The sequence below is a fragment of the Pipistrellus kuhlii genome, unplaced genomic scaffold, assembly GCF_014108245.1.
Source record: "Pipistrellus kuhlii isolate mPipKuh1 unplaced genomic scaffold, mPipKuh1.p scaffold_m20_p_7, whole genome shotgun sequence".
Taxonomy (NCBI): domain Eukaryota; kingdom Metazoa; phylum Chordata; class Mammalia; order Chiroptera; family Vespertilionidae; genus Pipistrellus; species Pipistrellus kuhlii.
This window is the reverse complement of record NW_023425573.1, coordinates 71,284,514-71,306,243: the sequence shown is the minus strand read 5'-3', so window position 1 is coordinate 71,306,243 and position 21,730 is coordinate 71,284,514. Positions and strand designations below refer to the sequence as shown.

General features: G+C 37.1%; 1 protein-coding gene across 3 annotated transcripts in view; it reads right to left on the bottom strand.

Moving 5' to 3' along the window:
• Nucleotides 1-21,730, bottom strand: part of DPP10 (dipeptidyl peptidase like 10) — a 1,279,923-nt gene that overhangs the window by 449,533 nt on the left and 808,660 nt on the right. For all 3 annotated transcript variants that reach the window (XM_036421268.2, XM_036421267.2, XM_045575259.1), the window contains exon 2: nt 15,180-15,294. In XM_036421268.2, coding sequence (XP_036277161.1) covers nt 15,180-15,294 — 115 coding nt within the window. The remainder of the gene's footprint in view (nt 1-15,179; nt 15,295-21,730) is intronic.

The following is a 21,730-nucleotide window of genomic DNA, read 5'->3' as shown; positions in this document are numbered from 1 at the left end:
CAGGGTTCCCTCTCCAGACCTTATTAGCACCCCGTTCTGCTCCAAATGGCCAGTGAAAGCACATTGCCACAACCTTCTCTTTTCGAAACAGAGTAGTGTCGCAGCATTCATTAAAATGTGAGGAGTTTGGTTTGTTTTCCTAGAGAAAATTACCTAGGACATGCCAGCCTACAAGTCCAAATGTACCCTCCGATCATAGATGCACACTACTTAGTATTAGAACGTGTATGACACACATTACCACCTGATTACTCAGGAAATTAACTTATTTTGGAATCCCACTGTGTGATACATTTCCATCATTTTCTCTATATTTTAACTCCAAGGCTACACTTATCAAACAGAGAATCCTGGATTATCACAAATTTATCCCAACAACTCATACTGAAACATGAGAGATAGTGCAGAAGAAAACTGGCATTGGGTTGTAATAATTTAAAGAGATGATTCCTCGTCTAAAGCTTCTTTCTGAGAAATCTTCAGAGAAAGAAATTCTTAAATTGTTACCTGTTCCATAATACCGACAAAATATACCTCAAATTTAATATTCACTTCCCATAGACCTTACTCTTTACCGATAAGCTACTGAGAAACGTATCTCCAGTCACTTTATAATGAAATGTAAGTTACCTTTCTGAAGTGTGTAAGTGTGAAAGCCTGAGAACAGAATGAATATTAATAGTTGCTATTAAAAGGAGACATGTTTGTTAATCAAGTAGGACTTCATGATTATGGTTTTAATTATGAATAGCAGCACAAAAAATCCAATGAGATGCATAGCACAAAAATAATCACAAGTATTTATAGAAATTGAATCTGAGGAATCATTTGTTAAACAGTTGCAAGATATAGAACCTTAGCTAAAACATTTAGTTTTTGATACACAAGTGTACTACCAGAACTGAAATTAAGTAATTCCTTCCATGTTCTTTTCTCTGTTCTAAGAGTAACAGTCTGTAATTTAAGATCCTAGACTGCCATTACTATATCTGTTTTTTCTCCCAAAAAATCCCATTGTCTTTTTAAGTGATCTTTTGAAATAAATTAGCTACATAATCTTAAAAGAAAAGAGAATACTCTTGGGTACTAACTTGAATAATGACTAAGACATTCAATTCTTGTTTTGTCTTTTCTAAAACTAATTGTGATACTTTTCATCTAGTTTACTCTTGACATCAGATGTTCAGAAGTATTTTTTAAAAATTATAATCCTATTTGAAATAATTTCCTTATAAAACAGTAACAAATAAATAAAAAAACTAACTAGTGCATTCATCTCCTCAAACCTTCCCACAAGAAGAACCAAGCCATTTCCCTTTTCTGCTCAGGTGACTCCCTCCTTTGCCTGGATGCCCAAAGCACTACCATCTTCATTTCCACTGCCTTGTTTAAATCCAATTTATTCTTAATAGTTCCTCTCATTTTCCATGTTTAGTGTCAGTACAGACTCATTCAGCTAGTGCATTTCTAATTTAAACATTGAATATGGGTAACTAGTTGAAAATATAGAATGGAAGTCATAGCTGTCATGGCTACATTCCAGAATATATTATTTACTTTTTTCCATCAGTTTTTATACCCTCTATGCCCTCTTCCACCTCTATCCACCTCACCACCCTCAGCAATCACCACACTGTTGTTCATGTCCATGAGTTCTCTTTTCTTTTTTGCTCAATCTCTCTACCCCTCCCAACAACCCCAAACACACACACACACACACACACACACACACACACACACACACACATCAGAGCTGTCTGCTTGGTTGTCTCTATTTTACTTGTTTGTGTATTTCCCTACCATTCAACAGAAAAACCTTTAAGTTATATTTTACTACTTAACAACTGAAGCATTAATTCCCCTTTTATTTTCCATTTTTCCCCATTTATTTTCTTTCACTAGGATGTTGAAACACTATACAGCAGCCTAAATAGGGCCAACATTGATGTTATCTCAAATCCTATCTAATAAAAAAGTAATATACAAATTGACCATCACACCAAGATAAAAGATGGCCACCCCCATGTGGTCAAAGATGGGTGCCCCCATGTGGACACAAGATGGCCACCACAAGATGGCCTGCAGGGGAGGGCAGTTGTGGGAAGTTAGGGGAGCCCAGGCCAGCAAAGGAGGGAAGTTGGGGGGAGGGAGACCAGGTCTTCAGGAAAGAGAAGTTGGGGGTGACCAGGTCTGAAGGGGAGGACAGCTGGAGGGGAACCCAGGCCTTTAGGGGCGGGAAGTTGTGGGAGACCAGACCTGCAGGGGAAAGCAATTGGGAGTCAGCAGTCCTGGATTATGAGAGGGATGTTCCTTAAGGAGTCTCAGATTGGAGAGGGTACAGGCTAAACTGAGGGACACACACCCCTGTGCACGAATTTCATGCACCAGGCCTCTAGTTAGATATAAGATCCCAAGTTCTTTTGAATGTTTCCTAATTTGTCACATAAACAATAAGCAAACGTTTACTATTTACCAGTTAAGAAATTACTTGGTTTGTAATCCAAATTTGAGAAGCAAAAGTAAATATTATTGAGCAGAAAAACAAGCCAGCCAACATGGCTCAGAGGTTGAGCACCCATCTATACACCAGGAGGTCATGGTTCAATTTCAGTCAGGGCATATGCCCAGGTTGCAGGCTCCATCTCCAGTGCAAGGTGTGCAGGGGGCAGCTGATCAATGATTCTCTTCATTGATATTTCTAGCTCTCTCTCCCTTTTTCATTCCTTTCTGAAATCAATGAAAATATTAAACAAAAAACAAGACACAAGACATGACCTGGTATGCCATGGCTCATATACTTAGAATGTCAGCCTGTGCACTAAAGGGTCACAGGTTCAATTCCTGGTCAAGTGCATGTACCCAGGTTGTAGGTTTGATCCCTGGGGGGCATGAGGGAGGCAACCAATCTCTCTCTCCCTCTCTCTCTCCCCTCCCCCCCCCAACTTTTCCTCCCTTCCTCCTCTCCACTTTCTATAAACATCAATGGAAAAATATCATTGGATGAGAATTTAAAGAATAAAAATAAAATAAGTTAGGACAGATATAAAAATAATTAGGTCATTAGACAAAGTACTCCACTCACTAAATGTCAGCCACAGTCATTATTATTATTATTATTAAAACATTACAATGTAAATTAAAATATATAGGTCTTTAAATTACCTTTGAATTTTACAATTACAGAATCACACAAAAAATTGTTTTTTTTGTTCTTTTGAAATATTCATCTCTTTCAGAGTTATTCCATTTAGCCAAAACATTTCCATTATGTTCTGGTTTTACCCTACAAGAAGCACATTATTGAGTTGCTTCTTATAGTTAATGAAAGCGTTCACTCATAAGTATCTTTTTTAAGGAAGGGCATTTGACCAGATTGAATTTAAGGTGAAAAATGTGAATCTCACAAAAAATAAATTATAAATCAGTCTTGTCAATGGAGGACACTTCAAGCAGCCTTTTTCTTCACCAAACATGGAGACAATATTCAGAAAACTTACATTAAATATGAAATACTAAAATACGAGTTCCAAGTAATATGCCTCCTTCAGTGCATTCATCTTCCCATAGTTTCCCGACACAAAGCTATGAACCTGTTCTCCCATTCTCTATTCTCAAACAGGGACATGCAGTAATGTTGCAGTAACAACAATTATAGTTAGGGGGTCAGATTCTAGTCCTAAGGCAACCCTTAAGCAGCATATATGCCCTAGGCTAGATCTCTCAGTCCATTTAGGCATAATTTTCCTCATTTACAAAGAGAAGGCTTTGGTGGAAATCACACTATTTCCAGCTGTGATTTGGGGATTCTAACAAGCCCTCTCAGGATCAGAGGGGAAAGATGCAGATTATGTGGTTAGTGCTTTTCAACCAGAACAGAGAACAGCTCTTCTTTGGCATGTTTGACTTCTTCATACAGATTTATACTAAAGCACTTTGCACACACAGCGGAGAGCGTGCGTGTGCACACATACGCACACAAGCACACACAACATAATAAAGTAGCTGGCATTTCTAAGATCCCCTAATTTCTGTTACAGTTTGTACTAGTCCCCCTTGTTTTCAGAAGAGACTCTGCGTGCTCATCAAATAAGAACTGCATTTTTGGGTTCTGAAGGGCTTATTAAATTCTACCTAAAACTTGTCATCATTTAAATAAATAAATCAGAACTTTAAAATTTTCTCATAGATTTAATTAGTCAAGAGTCAATTATTCAAACATGCTAATCATTTTCAAACCTCTTTCTAGACCTTTATTCAAATTAAATCTCCTGAGTTTCAGAAGAAAACCTAAAAATGAGAAATGTACTTACACAAAGGTTTTACATATTCTGAGAAGGAAAATTAGACAATCTCTCTCTCTCTCTCTCTCTCTCTCTCTCTCTCTCTCTCTCTCTCTCTCTCTCTCTCTTTCTCTCTCTCTCTCTCTCTCTCTCTCTCTCTCTCTCTCTCTCTCTCTCTCACACACACACACACACACACACACACACACACACACTGGGGTAATAAGTAGTATGGCCCTACTTGAGCCTTTGAGCCTTTACATAGCCATGTTTAAGCTGCTTTCCAGGCATACCATTTGTTTCAATCACATTACCATGAGCAAATTTTGTGTATCATATATTTTATAACTTACAACAGAGGTCTGCAGAGTTTTGTTCATGGAAAGATGGTAAATTTAGGGCTTAGCCAAAACTGTTTTTGGCTCAGTGGATAGATCGTCAGTCTTCGGACTGAAAGGTCCCAGGTTAGATTCCTTTCAAGGGCATGTACCTTGGTTGCGGGCATATCCCCAGTAGGCAGTGTGCAGGAGGCAGCTGGTTGATGTTTCTCTCTCACTGATGTTTCTAGCTCTTTATCCTCTCTCCCTTTCTTTCTGTAAAAAATCAATAAAATATATTTTTTTAAAAAAATTAGGGCTTAAAAGTAAAAATTGTACTAATAATAGTATTTTTTTAAATGATACTACTCTTTTACACTTTGTTAAAATTTTCAGTCTTAGTACAAACCAATGGTGGATGAAACTGCAGACACCTTATAGTCATCATTTGGACACCAACTCATACTAGTTATTCTATTCTTTACTGCATGTATGATAAATTAAAAAAATCCGGGGTGGGACAAAACATGCTTATAGTTATATTACAATAATATAATTATTATAAATAATAAAATAATAAATCTATGTTTGACATTCTCATAACTGTGCACCTCCTTTTGCCCAACCCTGTACAGCCAATGAAAACTTGTGGGATGCAGTGAAAACATATATATATAGATTTAAACATCATTAAAAATTATTATTTCAACTGAATAACCTAACTATCATGTAAATTTTTTTAAAAAGGACAAACTAACTGAAAGTTAGCTAAAAAAATAAAATAATAAATGTTAATAATAAATGAAATAGAGAATAGAAAAACAATAGAGAGAATCAAAAGATAAAAAGTTGAAAAGATCGACAAATTTGACAAACTTGTGAAGATAAAAGTGAAAGAAGATGCAAATAATCAGATATGTAATTAGGAGCATTACTAAAAATTCTTACAGAAATAAAAATGGTTTTTGAGAGAAATCTATGAACAATAGCATGTCAACAAATAAGATAACCTAAATAAATTGGGCACATTTCTAGAAGTACAAACTACCAAAGTAACTCAAGAAGAAATAGAAAATCAGAACAGACTTATAACAAGAAAATAAATTGAATCATTAATAATAATAATAAAAACCTTCCAAAAATATTCAAGAGCAGGTGGTTTCACTTGTGAATTCTATCAAATATTTAAAGAATAACAAATGCTAATTGTTAGGTTGCTGAAGGAGGAAGGCACAAGGCCAGAAAGGTGAGGAATTAAGAATTTATTCCATCATCCGCACACCAGGTGGCTGAGCCCCAGTTGGCTCCAGCACAGTGACTGGAGTTAGTGGTTTTTAAAGAACTTTGGGCGGCTTTTTCTGGGCAGAGAATTCTCTGTGCAGGTCCTGAGGGGAGAGATAATGGGATGTGGTCTCAGTAAGTGGATAGAGGTAGTGGTTGCACACAGAGTGCAACATGCTTTACTTTAAAATGGATAATTTCATCATATTTGACTTTCATTTTAACAAAATTGTTATCAGCAGCATATTTTGTGTCAGAGGAAAAAAAACATAATGAATGTGATGGGGAGCTAAGGTAATTTGAGTAACTAGAACTTCTAAGTGGTGAACTGTAATTGATTAAAAAAAAAAGTAAATTCCTCATTCTTGTTCCCCTAATATAATATTATCTTTTACAATAAAAGGATAATATGCAAACTGATCAAACAGTGGAATGACCGGTCACTATAACATGCACTGACCATCAGGGGCAGACGCTCAACACAGAAGCTGCCTCTAGCCCACAGGCCCTGATCTCCTCTCATTCCCTTTCCCCATCAGGCAGGCTTCTATCACCCAATGGCAAATGGGGAACCCGGGGTGGGTGGAAGCAGATGCAGGCAGCACCTGGCCAAGGCCCCCATCCCACCTGTCACCCCACAGACAGAGGGTGACCAGAAATGGGGAACAGGGAGAGTGAGTGAGGTGGAAGGTGGGGGGGGGTGGAGAGTTGCTAATCCTCAGTCCCTTCCCTAGCCAGCAGGCTCCAATCACCCAATGGCAAATGGGGAACCAGGAATGGTGGTGGCAGGGGGCGGGGCCAGCTGCTGGCAGCCAGGGAAGATAGTCCTGATTGCAGACCAGGCCTGGGGACAGACGTACCCATGCACAAATTTTGTGTACAAGGACTCTAGTATAACCATATGATGCCCTAGAAAAAGCAAGTTAAGCTGTGAGTCTAGGATCAGAGATATTCTACACCCCAAGCAAAAGCTAAATTGTGATGCCCAGATTCAAGGCACAGTCATCCATGTAAGTAGGGATGTTTCCCAGGTCCAGTTTTCCTGATTCCAATTTTCTAGAGTTTACACTCAGAGGAATAAGCTTAGACAAAGAGAAGTACTATGGAAGAACAGACCAAAACATTGAGTTTTTTTTCCAGCAAAACTATTTTTTTTTCTAGAACAAAGGCAGGAAGTGGCATCTTATATAGTTTAAAGTGTTATTTAACTAAGGTTAATTTGTTTTCTTATTTTACAGATGATGTTTCTTCTTATATCTTACTAGAAGCCTGATGCCCAAAATACATCCAATCTAATTAGCATTTTATGCTTTTATTATTATAGATAAACAATCTTTGGAATGGGGTGACTTAAGTTACAGTTCAAAGAATTGGATGTTAAAATCTTTGGCAAATAATTACATATATTAAAATACCCCCTTGTACAAACACAGGGCCACATGTATGTTAAGAAATGTTTTACACCAGGAAAATGTTACTTTTCAATGAATGCGAGCCTTTTATTGTTCTCCCATTATTAGTGGCCAGGCTATAATATTTCTAAAGTAAGTATTTATATTAATGAGAGCAAATAAAAGTATGAAAAATTATTGAAGTTGTAGAGAGACATAAGTACTTTTTATACAATGCAGTTTAGGATAAAAAAGGTGTACTTATTTTTATCATGGGCATTTGTTGTCCCTGAAAAATATTATTTCTGAAATAAAAATTCATATAAAATTTGAAGGCAGTTTTCAATGCCCACTTCTGTCATTTCCTCCTTATCTATTCCTTGTCTATCCCAGCCTAATTATTTCTGTGCTGTGCATTCCCTTTAAGAAATATACAGAATCTATTCACTAATTTTAAAAAATCTAGAGGTAAAATAAAGCAGAGCTCTTTATTATTCTGAAATGTTTCTTGACCATACTTTCCTTAGGTATCTTAATCATGTATCTTAATCTACATGTCATGTGCTAAAACGAAAAGGGCCTGGAATAGTGATCCTGCTTCTTCATGGTCCAGCTGTATGATAGGCAATCCTGTATAATACAAGCTTAGGTGGCATCATGCCCTTGCACAACACCTTTGCAGGACTCCTTGTGTGATGTCATTACAAGATGGCTGCCAAAAGATGGCCACCACAAGATTGACATCACAAGATGACTGCCACAGATGGCCAGCAGGGGAGGGAAGTTGGGAGTGGCCAGACTGGCAGGGGAGGGTAATTAGGGGTGTTCAGGCCAGCATGGGAGCAGTTAGGCGTCTATCAGGCTGGCAGGGGAGTGGTAGGGGGTGATCAGGCTGGCAGGCAGAAGCAGTTAGGGGCAATTAGATAGGCAGGCAAACAATTATGAGACAGCAGTCCCAGATTGTGAGAGAAATGTGTGACTACTGGTTTAGGCCTGATCCCTGCAGGGTCCCAGATTGGAGAAGGTGCAGACCAGGTTGTGGGACACCACCTCCATGCCCTCATGCATGAATTTCATGCACCAGGCCTCTAGTCTACTCACAACAAGTTTCAACTGAATAGAGATTATGAATAAATTGATAATAGCTAAATAAATAGCTAATAAAGTAATTTTGTTCATGGTGTGAGGATAAATAACACAGTACATGTAAAGCACTTAGTACAGTATCTGACATGTTATAAACAGTTCACAAATAAATGTTACTCATTAAAACAGATTCTCTTTTGACTCTTGTAAAACAAAATACTTCAGCATGTAAGCTAAACCCATTACTGATCTTATTGGAGAATACCAAAAGAGGAAAATAAATAAGGGAATCGAATCTGAGTCATTATTGAAATGTAGCTATAAAGACAATACAAAACAAACTCTTAGTTTACTAATGCTCAGAGAAAATTCTTTTTCACTGAACATCAGAGATAAATTTACTAGAAGAGTAACAGCAATGCATGTTATTGGGGGGAAACTGTTAGAATGTGTGAGTTCCCTTTGGCAGCTGACTAGGTTATACCATATTCAAATGTGTTCATCTGTGCTGTTCCTGGGAAAACAAGCAGAGACTATTTAGCTTATGCCTATCAATACAACAGGCCTCATTTTTAGGATTAACAAAATTGAATAAGCAATTTGCATTTTGGTTGATGTTGATGTTTACAAGTGAGTAATGCAAATCTCACAATCTGCAAAACATTATTTCCCCCTCATAAAAGGATAATGGGATAGTTTGATTGTTGCTTTGACATTTTAAAACACAGGTCAGATGCTTAAATGATACCCTTTTAAATTACAGCTGCCAAGAGATTGTTTATAACATAATATAACATGACATTTTAACTAACTATAACCAGGAGCAATTACTTCGGTAGAATATAAGAGTAACCAGAATAAATTCATTTTGAGTTTTTGCATAACGAAAACAAATCAGCTGTCACCAGGCCAATACAGTATTTAATTTTACTGAATGCTGTTTGGAAAATTATATATATATATATATATATATATATATATATATATATATATATATATATATAATTTTACTTATATATTTATAAATGGGGGCAGATTAAACTTTTTAAGCCTCATGTAGAAATCTGGTGTCGAAGACAATAGGAAGATAAAAGTCTTTACTACATGGTCACATCTGCAGGCACAGTCAGGAGAGGCCATGAACTCCCTCAGTCTGACATCAAGGTCAACTGAATCACTTCGTCTGCCATGCTTTCTCCAAAATCAAGGCACCTAAGTCATCCAAATTCTCAGGCCTTAACTTGATTATCTAGAGTACCATTTTTAGGTGGGTGATTTATAAGGAATGGATGAGATAATTCTGCACACTCTGCAAAATATAGGTAAGTTGGTAGTCCTTAAAAAACACACACACAACATACATACTTAAATATTAACCTCTAGTTTTCTGTCTTGCTTGTTTATTTTTCTGCATATGGTTACTTAAATTTCTCTAGTTCCCGTCACTTCCTTAGTTCTAAATCTTGTCTCAAATGAATTATTTGATCAAAACTCTTATCTGACATAAGAGCTCAGTTAGTCGACATCACAGTGTCGATTTCAACCTGTGTAAATTATTCCCCAGAATGGCTTCTGAACCTACTGTAAAATTATCACTATTTGAAATACTTCAAAAAGTGAAAATGAAGGAATTTATATAGAGAGGAACTGACCAATCCTTATTTAATTCTTATTTAACTGAGATGGAGCAGAGTTCTGATGTATTAGACATGAATGCTTAGCTTACTCTATATTCTGATTGACAGGTAATGACCAACCCAGGATGCTCATCTAAGGAGGACAATAAAACAATTGTGTAAAAATCAAGAGCTAGAGCCAATGATGAAGACACGATTTCACTGCTTTACAACTTTGTCTTTAGTCAGCTATGCTAGTAAATTAACCTAGTGACCCTCTTTCGACACTGACTGATTACACACATCAATCCAAGGGCAACAGGTCACTGTTGCTGAAGAATTGGGGGAATATACACAGCCCACAGGTGGCAAGGGACTGAAGACCTTGATCAATAGCCTCTACCAAACACTTTGTAACTCATAAAACAGGCATCTCTCTTCTCAAAGAGCTCCAAATAGGTACCTATGGTGCATGAACTGTTTCCTGACAATGTTCATTCTCATTCTACATATTAAATGAGTATGTTACTGCAAAATAAATGCATAGCTATGTAAGACTGTTTTCCACAACTTTCAGCATGAACACACACTCACACATGTATAGAGTATAGTGTCTAATCTCATAGGACTATCTTATGAAAATAAATGCAAGTACTCCTTTTTTTTCTTTAAGTGAACTCAGTACAACAACAAAAAAGTGTGCTTGATCAACACATTCAGCAAAATCTGTTTTTAATCAGAAAAAAATTGGACTGAATAATTTGTTCCTCTCAGAAATAATCACTTGTTAAAGAAATACATGAATGGTTAACCACTCTTCAAAAATAATTAGGACTTCTCTTCACAAGGCAGAGAATTTGTTGACAATTTGGAAAATAAGACACCTGTGTCAAATTACTTCTGTCATAAAATTTGCAATCAAACCAAAATTACAATGAACATGTGTTTCTTTGGTTATAGGCTTGCATTCCTTAGCACTTACCTGAAAAAATGTGATGCTATTTTGAGCAAAACAGTTTCTAAATCCTATTTAGACTAGAAAACATTTTGTATGTGTTCCCCAATCCCCCTCAAAACCACTAAATATATTTTCAAGACAGAAAAGGCTTAGTGAAAGAACTTACCAGGTTCAATCTACTATAATATCTGTTATCAAACAAGTTACTATTATTGTTGTCATTATTATACTACTAGCCTGGTGCACTGATTCATGCACCGGTTGGGTCCCTCAGCCTGGCCTGTGGGGGTCAGTAGACCTCTATGCTGTCACAGCTGGGCCTTACCCACCAGCTCGTCGGGCCTGCTGTCCGCATCCATCCCACACAACACGAAGTAGCAGGCGGCCAGAGGAGACTGAGCCTGAGCTGGGTGCTGTGCAGCTCCCACTCATCCAGTACCTGCTACACGCACCCCCACTTGGGCATGCAGGGGGAGTGTCCACAGGCAGCTCTGCTAGCCAGAGATGAGCCAGGCTTCTGGCACCTGTCTGTCAGCTGAGCAGCGCTCCAGCTGTGGGAGCACACTGATCACCAGGGGGCAGCTCCTGCATTGAGCGTCTGCTCCCTGGTGGTCAGTGAATGTCATAGCTACTGGCCGGTCATTTGGTTTATGATGGGTTTTATGATTTTTATATATGGATTAAATCATAGATGTTGTATTAAACATTAAAAGATCTTCCCATTACCACAAACAAAAGATGCCCTTTTCTTCAACAAAATAACAAACAAAAAACTTGAGCTTAAAGGAGATGTCAGATTTGTCCAAGCTCATATAGCTATGAAATACATAAAAATTTCTGACCTCTATCCTAACTGGAAGGATTGTTCTTGAGTCATCCCTTTGTACTAGGGTCTAGTTATCTTTTTACCTTGCTGAATAATTTCAGGACCAGAAGTTTCCTCTCCCGATATGAATATCCCTTCCTGGTTGAAAGTTTCCAGCCGTTTTACCTAGAAAGCTGTACCTTGGGGATATATTGGTGAGCAAAGTGTCCATGAAGAGTGGGAGGGAGGTGTTGTACTACATCTTCCTGTGGGATGTTTGCCCTGATAGATCTGTTCCAGTGCAGGTGAGGAGCTTCAACCCAGATGGTAAGAAGAGGAAGACTTTGGTGCAATAAGAGTACTAGAGTCTGTGCACAGACAAGCACAAGCACATGTGCCAATTCAAAAGTTCACGATAATGGTCTTGATGCACATGCTAGTCCTTAGAACTGGAGGTTAGACAAGCTTGGATTTCCCCCCCCCCCTCCCTAATTTGATAACTCCTAAGAGTGATTCCAGACTTCTGACTCCAGTCTTAGGTTTCTGGCCTTTTATTTCACTGATATGTTTGGTTTGAGCCCTTCATGAAGGCCATGTAACTAGGCTAATATTTATGCTTGTTTATAACTCAAGCACATCCCTACCCACTGTCATTGCACCAATCCACTTCAATTTTGTAATCTTACGGATCCCACAGACATTGAGTTTACAAACACAGAGTGTAGAACACAAGTAGTCTGATCTTTACCGCAATACCTTTCCCACCCTAGCATACTGACTTCTATTTTTATTTTATAATATATCTGCCAAAATTAATAGTGAAGCCTAAAGACAATTGGACATGTGGTATATGAAGTGCACTTAGTAAACCATAAGTCTAAATAATAATTTCCACTTCCATTTATATGATTAACCTCCTATGAAATTAAGTCCTTAGGTAGGGGATGTGTGGGTTGCTAAGTTTTTGTGTAATTGAGAAAGAGAAGAATAGAAGGTGATAGATATAATGCAAGGGTAGATCAGCTAACTACCAGAGCACCTAGAATGTTGTAAGAACTCCTTAATTACCAGGAATAAATGAATGGACAAACAGACCACTGAAAACTGACTCCAGATTTTTATCTGTCATAGTTTAACATGGAAGTCACAGGTCTATATCTCCTGGAGATTTTATACTTTCATTTGGAAATCTCTCTCATGTAACATAGTGTTTGGTATTGTGTCAAGTGATCAATAATTACTGAATAATAGTAATCATAAGAGGAATAACAATAGCAGTGCTAGAAACTATGCTAAACGCTTTAAGTATATGGTCATTTAATCCTCATAATAATACTGTAAACTTGGCATTACATGTTATACCCATAATATAGATGAATGAAATAAGGAACAAGGTCAAATAACCAGCCAGGTTCCCAAAACTACTAGTAAAACACAGATCCAGAACTCAAACTACAGTATGTGTCTTGCCAAAGCCTTCCCTTTAATAAATGAATAAGTATATGGCAAAATGACTGCAACTCTACTGTGCTTTTATATTGAGACATCTTGAAAAGGGTTGAATAGAGAAAGTCTAATTCGGTGAATGGCACATTCTATAAAGTCTTTTTTTATACCAACACTCAAGGACCCGAAGTATCAGTATGGCCTGAGTAACGAAAAAAATGGCAGAAAGAGAATCACCCACCAGGAAAGATACTAGAATGAGGATGGAAGGAAACACACAAGTACCATGGCACACATTTCCCCCTCCAGTTAAGTTACCAGTAGGAGGTCGTTTATCTGACTCATTTTTTTTAAAAAATAATTGTGCTAAAAGTCTTATGTTTAAGTGAAACTTTTCTGAATGTAAGCTCGTCTTCCATTAACAAAAATTCTTGGCATTCTGAAGCAACTTGGAGCCATTGCTCAATCACACTGAACTGCAGCTGTACCCACAAGGCAATTAAGACACAGTTCCTAAAGAGAACGCTGGATGAGACAGCTTTTACCAAGAAATGTTTCCTTTCTCTTTTAAAGTTATTTGTCTTTCTTTTTCTTCTTCCTGATTCTCTTAATTTCTCAATCTCTTCATATGTTAATTAAGAACTACAAAGTATTTTTTGAGGAGTTATACATTTCAAGTCTATATTTTTTATAAATAAGATATATTTCATAAAGTACCACATTCAAACAATAGCTATTGCTGTTTGTATAATTAGCCATCATAATTGTTGACTAAACAACTCTGAAAGAAATATATATTTTAATCATATTTTTTACATAAGGCAATGTGTTTAATGAACTCTCAAGCAACAAAGCTTGGGTAGGAAATACATAATGACATAACAGAACAGCAACACAACATTCAACTGCATGCTACAACTTTATAATACCAGTTGACTTTTGAACTAGTTCAATTCTATACTGGAAATGACCATGTTTTATAATTCTGTGTTCTGTATGGTGTCCAGGCTTTGAGGAACTACTGGATGGGTTGTAGAAGTATGCCAAATTTATCTGTTTCTGGAAGACAGTTTGATAATTTTAAAAATTGAGCTGTCTTGCCTGGCTGGCATGTCTTAGTGGTTGAGCACTGACCTATAAACTAGGAAGTCACAGTTTGATTCCTGGTCAGGTCACATGCCTAGATTGTGGGGTTGATCCCCACTGTAGGGCATGCAGAAGGCAGCCAATCAGTGATTCTCTCTCATCATTGATGTTTCTATCTCTTTCCTCCTCTCCCTTCTACTCTGAAATAAAAAATAAAATATATATTTTTTAAAAAGTGAGCAGCTTTTCTCTGCTATCCATATGAGCACCTACTAAAGAGTAGTAAAACTTCTGTGTACTGAAATAATCCCCAAAGAAGAATTAAACCTTCTGAAAATGTACACATGTATGTTAAACATTGCAAAGGAAAGGACACAATCCAAAGATCATTGCAAGGGAAATCTGGAGTGGTTCTTTAGACAGAGAGACTTAGACTATGAAATGTATAGGAAAAGGGAGAAAAAGAGCATTTAGAGATTAAGCTCATTGTCTTTTGATCTGATCCTCTTTGTCTCTCAAGGCCTCCCTTACCATTGTTACCACAGTTGGGCTATTAACCACATATGGAAACTTTCAGACTCCAGTCTCTCATCTCCAACTCACAATAAAAGTCCAGTGTCCCCCAAATTTCCTAAACTAGCAAACATAAGTCTCTAAGTAGCAATGGAGTCCAAAGATCTCCTTGCCATTCTCCATGTATATAGTTCACATTCCAGCTTCCCCAGAATATCTTGCATGATATTTAAACAAAATCACTGTGCTATTTGCAAAATATTTGGTTGCACATTCTTTTCTTTATCCCAATCAACACTAATATACCCTAAGATACCACACACGGCTACCCTCTTAAGGCATTTAAATGTGAAATTATCATCCACAATACTGTCATAAGAGAGGAATAAAGACAGATTACCTGGGGTTAAGAGGATGACTGACATAGTGATGAGTGAGCATACAACTAAAATCACCAGCAGGGCAATAGCAATCCCCTTCCAGTTTCTCTGTGGAGGGCTGTTACTTCCCAGCTCCTACCGAGATAAAAGAAAGTTTCATAATTATACATGCTCCAAGAGAAATGCATTCATAAAAACCTGATTTGGTGCATGGCACAATCACAGTGTGAATGCTGATTAGAATTCCTTTCCTCTTTGGTACCTCATCTATTTATTCTAAGGTGTGTTTATTATAAATGGCTATCTTTGCAGGGGGCATTCTTATTTCTCTATGAGCTAAACCAGGAGAGCTTTATGCCTATTGTACAAAATGCAGGTGATTTTAAATGCACGGACTATAAACAACTAGGATAATAACCAAAATACTCTGCAAAATAATTATGGAAATAAAGTGTTCCCATTTACTTTTTTTTTTCTTGCAACAAAGGAACTTACAATGAAGATTTAAATACAATCATTCTCAAAGCACTGCAGACTACGATTTTAACTAGATGAGAGGTACCAGATGAGAGATGGGGAAATCATTCAAAATGCCGCTCGCTGCAGAGCCCTGCACAGTTGTCAACACAACAGGTCTTTTAAAACAGTTCCCACACCACTCATGAAAGCAGCAGGGTGCAGGAAATAAATTAAATGAGTGCTTCTCTATCAATGGTTAACAGCATCCTCTCCCTGGGCAGCATGCATGATACTGCCAAGGAGGTGATACTGATGGGGAAGGATGAACTTGAGCATCTCTCACAAGGCACAGAGGAAAGCTCTTTATTTCACATGTTCTGTGTTCTACTCTCTTGATTAGAAAAGCACAAGCACCATTCACCAAAGGGCAGAACAGACTACACTGGTTTGCAATGAGGGCCAGATTTTCTTTGCAATATAGTTTATGAAACACCGAGCCTCCTGGTTCTTCCTGCCCCATCCCTCAACCCCAATTTCTCCTTCCCCAAGAGAACCTTCTTTATTCAGAAGTATTTAAGTGATTTGGAGACAAAGAAATGAAATATGAAGTTCACTATGTGATCACAAATCACCCAAGAAGCTACAGAGGAGCATTGATTTAAACAGAGATAAATGGTATAGAAAACATTTAATAAACTATAAATGCGTTCCTGTGACTCACAGATTAAAAAGCATTGAAGCCAATTTTCATATAGTGAAGTTGTTATTCATTTTTCCCCCCCTTAAATGCTTTGGATTTGAACTAGGCTCTATATAAACTTAAGAAGCCCTGGCCTATGTGGCTCAGTTGATTGGAGCATCATCCCGTGCACCAAAGGGTCGCAAGTTCGATCCCTGGTCAGGGCACAGAGCTAGGCTGCAGGTTCAATTCCTGGGCAGGGCATATAATTAGGATGTGGGTTCAGTTTCCAGTCTGGATGTATATGTGAGGCAACCAATAGATGTTTCTCTCACATATCAATGTTTCTTTCTCTCTGTCCTCCCTTTCTCGCTCTCTAAAAATACATAAAAATAAATAATTAATCAAGAAGAAACCGGGTATTTTGTTCTAGTTTGTGTTACACCATCTGAGATCAATCACTTTAAGTTTGTCTTTGAGGCCATGAACCAAATGCAACAGATGGCAATCCCACTTTTTTTTTAAGTGACTGGACCCACATCTCTTTTTCATGCTTATTAATGCTTGTTATTCAACCTCTGTATACCTCATGCATTTTGGTTAGAATTTCCATTCACATTTCCCACATAAATCAAGGCAGTGGGTCTTCAAATAGTCAGAGTAACAAATCAAGACAAGTAATAGTTGCATTAAGATCATCAACCATTTTCTGGATGCAGTATTACTGCAGCTTTCCAGTTGTGGTGGTTGTTGTTGTTTATTTTTGTTAGAATCTGCATGGTGAGATGATCAGCTATTCTCTATGTAAAGGCACCACTTCAAGACTACTCAGAAGTCATCAACAGGTGAAGAGATCACTGCTGTAAATCAAATTGTCTCTGGGATGACCAGAAACGCTCATCTCAGGAGCTAAGAGAAAATGAAAGAAGGGCAGCAAACATAGAAAGTGGGAGTCTGGGTCACAGATTGAAACACATTTGTATTTGTTGACTCAAAAAGAGGTGAGCCCAGTACTACTGCTTCATAGTGTAAGAAAAAGAAAAAGAGAATAAGATTAAGAAAGTGAAACTGACTTCTCAGTCCAGTAAAAGAATCAAGAGTAAATATGAATTCAAGTAAACTTATTCTGATCTTCATTCACTTTTACTTGAATTTAAAGCAAATTATTGGAGAAATTACTTCAGATTATTATGTAATTACCATGTGCTGTGTACCAGACATTGTCTAAAGCAATAATAATAGCTTAGGAATCTTACTATGTGTTTGTTATTATACCGAGAACTTTATATTCATAATCTCACATAATCCTCATGAAGATAATGTAAAATTACTATTATTTGACAGATTTACAGATGAAAAAAAATGGGATTTAGAGAGAATTTATTAAAAAATAAATCCACTTTTTATTAATAAGTGAGGGATCTCAGGGCCCACTCCATGAAGTCTGGGCCTTAAATCTAACTTCAGAGGACATTCTTAACCACTACCAAATGCTGCTCTAACAGTAAATATTTCTAGGAAAAATTCATGAGTCAATAAAAAAAATCAATGAATCAAGGAATGATTTGTACACCAACATAATAATTGTTGTGCTTTAATACTTTTTCTGTAAGAAAACCCACAATTATATAAAAGCTTTCCTGAATTCTGGAATGCTTTCAAATCAATTTAAGTTTCCCCAGTCATAGCAAATTGATAAAATATACCACTTTCAAATGATAAAACATACTTGAATGATAATTTTTTTTTCTTCTGAAAACACACATATAAGTATATGTGCTTCCTCTGGAATGACCCATCAGTGCCCAAGGCTTGTGCAAGTGTGCAGTTTATTAAGTTTGGGGACTGCAGACTGAGTGAACGGACTGGAATTCTGTCTTTTCCATTCCACCATATGTCCCGTTACCTAATTTTCCTTCCTCCAACCCCTTTCCATGTAAACCAGCTTACAGACAACCATTCAACACCCCTGCTCAACTGTCTTCTTTCAGGAGTTTCAGAAAGCCAGATATAATTTTCCTTCCTCTGAAAAAAACAAACATGTTTTAAAATGCATTGCATAAATAGATTTTATCTACTACTTAACAGCAATAAGATTACAAATATGCTTTGTAAATATTTTGAGCCTCAGATTTTTTTTAAAAAAACTGTAAACTGTAATAATAATGATTATTTTAGAATCTCGCAAGGATTGATACATATGTTTTTTAAATATATTTTATTGATTTTTTACAGATAGGAAGGGAGAGAGATAGTTAGAAACATCGATGAGAGAGAGTCATTGATCAGCTGCCTCCTGCACAGCCCCCACTGGGGATGTGACCGCAGCCAAGGTACATGCCCTTGACCAGAATCGAACCCAGGACCCTTCAGTCTGCAGGCCGACGCTCTATCCACTGAGCCAAACCGGTTTCGGCAATACATACGTTTTAAAAACTCGTATTACTTCAGTGTGCAATAAGGAAGCTCACACTACGTGAACGGCTTGGGACTGTCCTCCCACACACACTGGCAGACCACACTCACTCAGGTCTGCTCTCAAATGCTCCCTTCTCAGAAGCCTTGCCCAACCAGCTTCCCTAAAAGCACAGTCCATTTCCCTTCCATTCCCCTTACTTAGCTGAAGTTTTCTTCATAAAGCTATCATGGGGGGGGGGGGGGCGTATCATTTACTCATGTATATAACAATATATGTCAAGCTATTTGTTCTTTTATCTGCCATGGTTTTCCAGAAGGGAAGCTTTATAACGTCAGATACCTCGCTCATCTTGCTCTCTGCTATATTCTTCACACTTTGAAGTGTTTGGCACATACAGGGTAGATAGCAGATAACACAAAATGAATGAACGAATGAGTGCTTGAATGAGAGAATGGCAGCAACTATGGTGATGATAATTGTGGTAGCAATGGTGGTGGTAGTAATAGTAATGATTAGCACCATGTATAAAGAACCGTCATATCCCTGTTGGAGGTATTATCTTCTTAAAGTAAGAATCACATCTTAGAAAGCTTTCCATTACTTGATGTGCTTAACTATCTCCGGTTCTCTTAAAAGATGCTTAGAAAATTATCTATAATCAACTAAAATAGAGTCCTGAAAGTGTACAGAAATACACTGCCATTAGCTAAGTAAGTACAGGTTACTAATACAGTTTTATAATGTAGCTACTTGCTAAAGATTAATTCACCAGCAATTATTTTAATCTCATTAACCTGATGCTTGGATCCCAAAACAAGTTGCTATTCCTTAAGTTACCTTCTCTTCAACTAGCTCCTGCACACTAATTCTCATTGCTGTGCAAAATGGTCCTAATTGGTTTTGCTATTCAATGACTTCCTACAGCAAACACCTGACAGCAATCAATACACATGCCAGGGCCACGGCACCGGCAGGGCGCCATGAGGCAGCCTGAGAAAGGAAACACGGAAGGCACTCACAACATGGTCATCTGGAGGCTGTAGAGGCAGGATGGAGCCACCGGGATAATATGTTCCTGAGGGGTTTGGAGGTACAAGGACAGATATTTCATATTCCATATATAGAGGTGATTGGAAAGCCAGACCCTTAGTGGATGGATGCATCTGTTTGAACATTCGCTGCAATTGTCTAGAGACATGTTGGTGCTACAGACAGAACTAAACTCCATCAGTAACCTAGTTATTTATGTTGTGGTAACCACCGATCCTAAAACTCATCACCCTTCAGAGAGCAGTTTAGTTTAAAAGACAAAATGTCCAGGACACAGTGTACCTAGATTCAAGTGCATTTTTTATTTGTTCATGTGCAAAAGATAAATGTTGAACGTCATAAGAAGAAAACAGATGAGGTTTATATATATTTTACTTTGTCAAAAGAAGAAAGGAAAAAGCCTAGCCACCAGTCTCAATCTTCTTAAAAAGACGCTTATCAAATGTTTGTACTAGTATTCCATTGTACTTCCCCATAGAGAACGCCCATATTCATGGCCATATGCATCATGAGAAGAAATATGAGTGCAGCATATTAAAACAGTCTCAAGAGTGATAACATTTAGAGAAAGATAAAAGGGACAACAACATTTGTTTACTGGACTTATGTCTGTAGATTGGATGTGGGTGTTTTAAAAAAAAAATAGGTTTTCTTCAACCCCAAGTTTACAAGTTTACTTTTAAGGACAACAGTGAAAGTTCTTTAAAATATCTATGTGCTACTTAAAAAGAAAAATTAGATTTTCAGGTTAGAGTAGTAACATTCAATATGCCAGTTCTTAATTTGATTGTCAACACCATCTCATCCATCATTCAAAAACTCATCTCTTGCCGAAACCAGTTTGGCTCAATGTATAGAGCATCAGTCTGTGGACTGAAAGGTCCCGGGTTCAATTCTGGTCAAGGGCATGTGCCTTGGTTACAGGCACATCCCCAATAGCAAGAGGCAGCTGATTGATGTTTCTCTCTCATTGATGTTTCTAAATTTCTATCCCTTTCTCTTCCTCTCTGTAAAAAAATCAATTTAAATATATATTTTTTTAAAAAGCTCGTCTTTTCACTTTTCTTATAATCGCTCCTTGTTTTTATCTATTGTTCTAAAACCCTTCTGTTGTGCTTGAGTCTTCACAAAAACAGACTTTTATTGTTTTCTGAAATAAATTTAATTAGTTCCTCAAAATTTTTTTTTAAAAAAGGGGGAGTACAACACATCCCGCAGTTCATTTTCTGTTGATCATCTCAAAGGTTTGAATTTCCTTTTACTTAAATTATTTTATTTTACTCATGGTGTTCTCATGCACAACACTGAATAGTTTCAACTACGACTAGGTCAGAAATCACCCAAAGACATTTGTGCTGCATAGCTGGAAAATATCTTAAGGAAAGTTAAAATACTTTGTATGGTCTGCATTGCTTCATATTAGAAAAATAAAGATTTCTAAAGTCAACTAGCAAAGCTTCCAAATAGATGAAAACCGCTCTTACATCATTCCTAAGAAATGGTTAGCCAGTTCTGGCTTGAAAAACCTGGAAATATGAGATTCAACAGTTGGCCAGTTCTCTTTAAACAATCCTACTTAACAATATGTTAACTATTGATAACTATCAACATAATAAAAAGTTTAAAAGGGAAAGATAGAAGAGGAAATCACAACATTTTTATATGGAAATGAGGAGAAAATTTTTAATTTGCTTGTATTGTTACAAAAATTACTTTGAACATCAAATCACCATTGTCAAAAAAAAATGAGTGGTTGAAGGTAGTGTGATTGCTATATAACTGTACAATTTTTTTTAAAGTAAGTGGACAGTATGTATAAAAATATACACTAAGGTATTTGGAAAGTACAACAAAGCACATGTTTTTTTGTTTTTGTTTTTGTTTTTTCTAGCAAAATAATAATTGACAAAATTTACAACCTGAAATAGACCAATAAACATAAAAGAAATTGAGATAATTTTAAA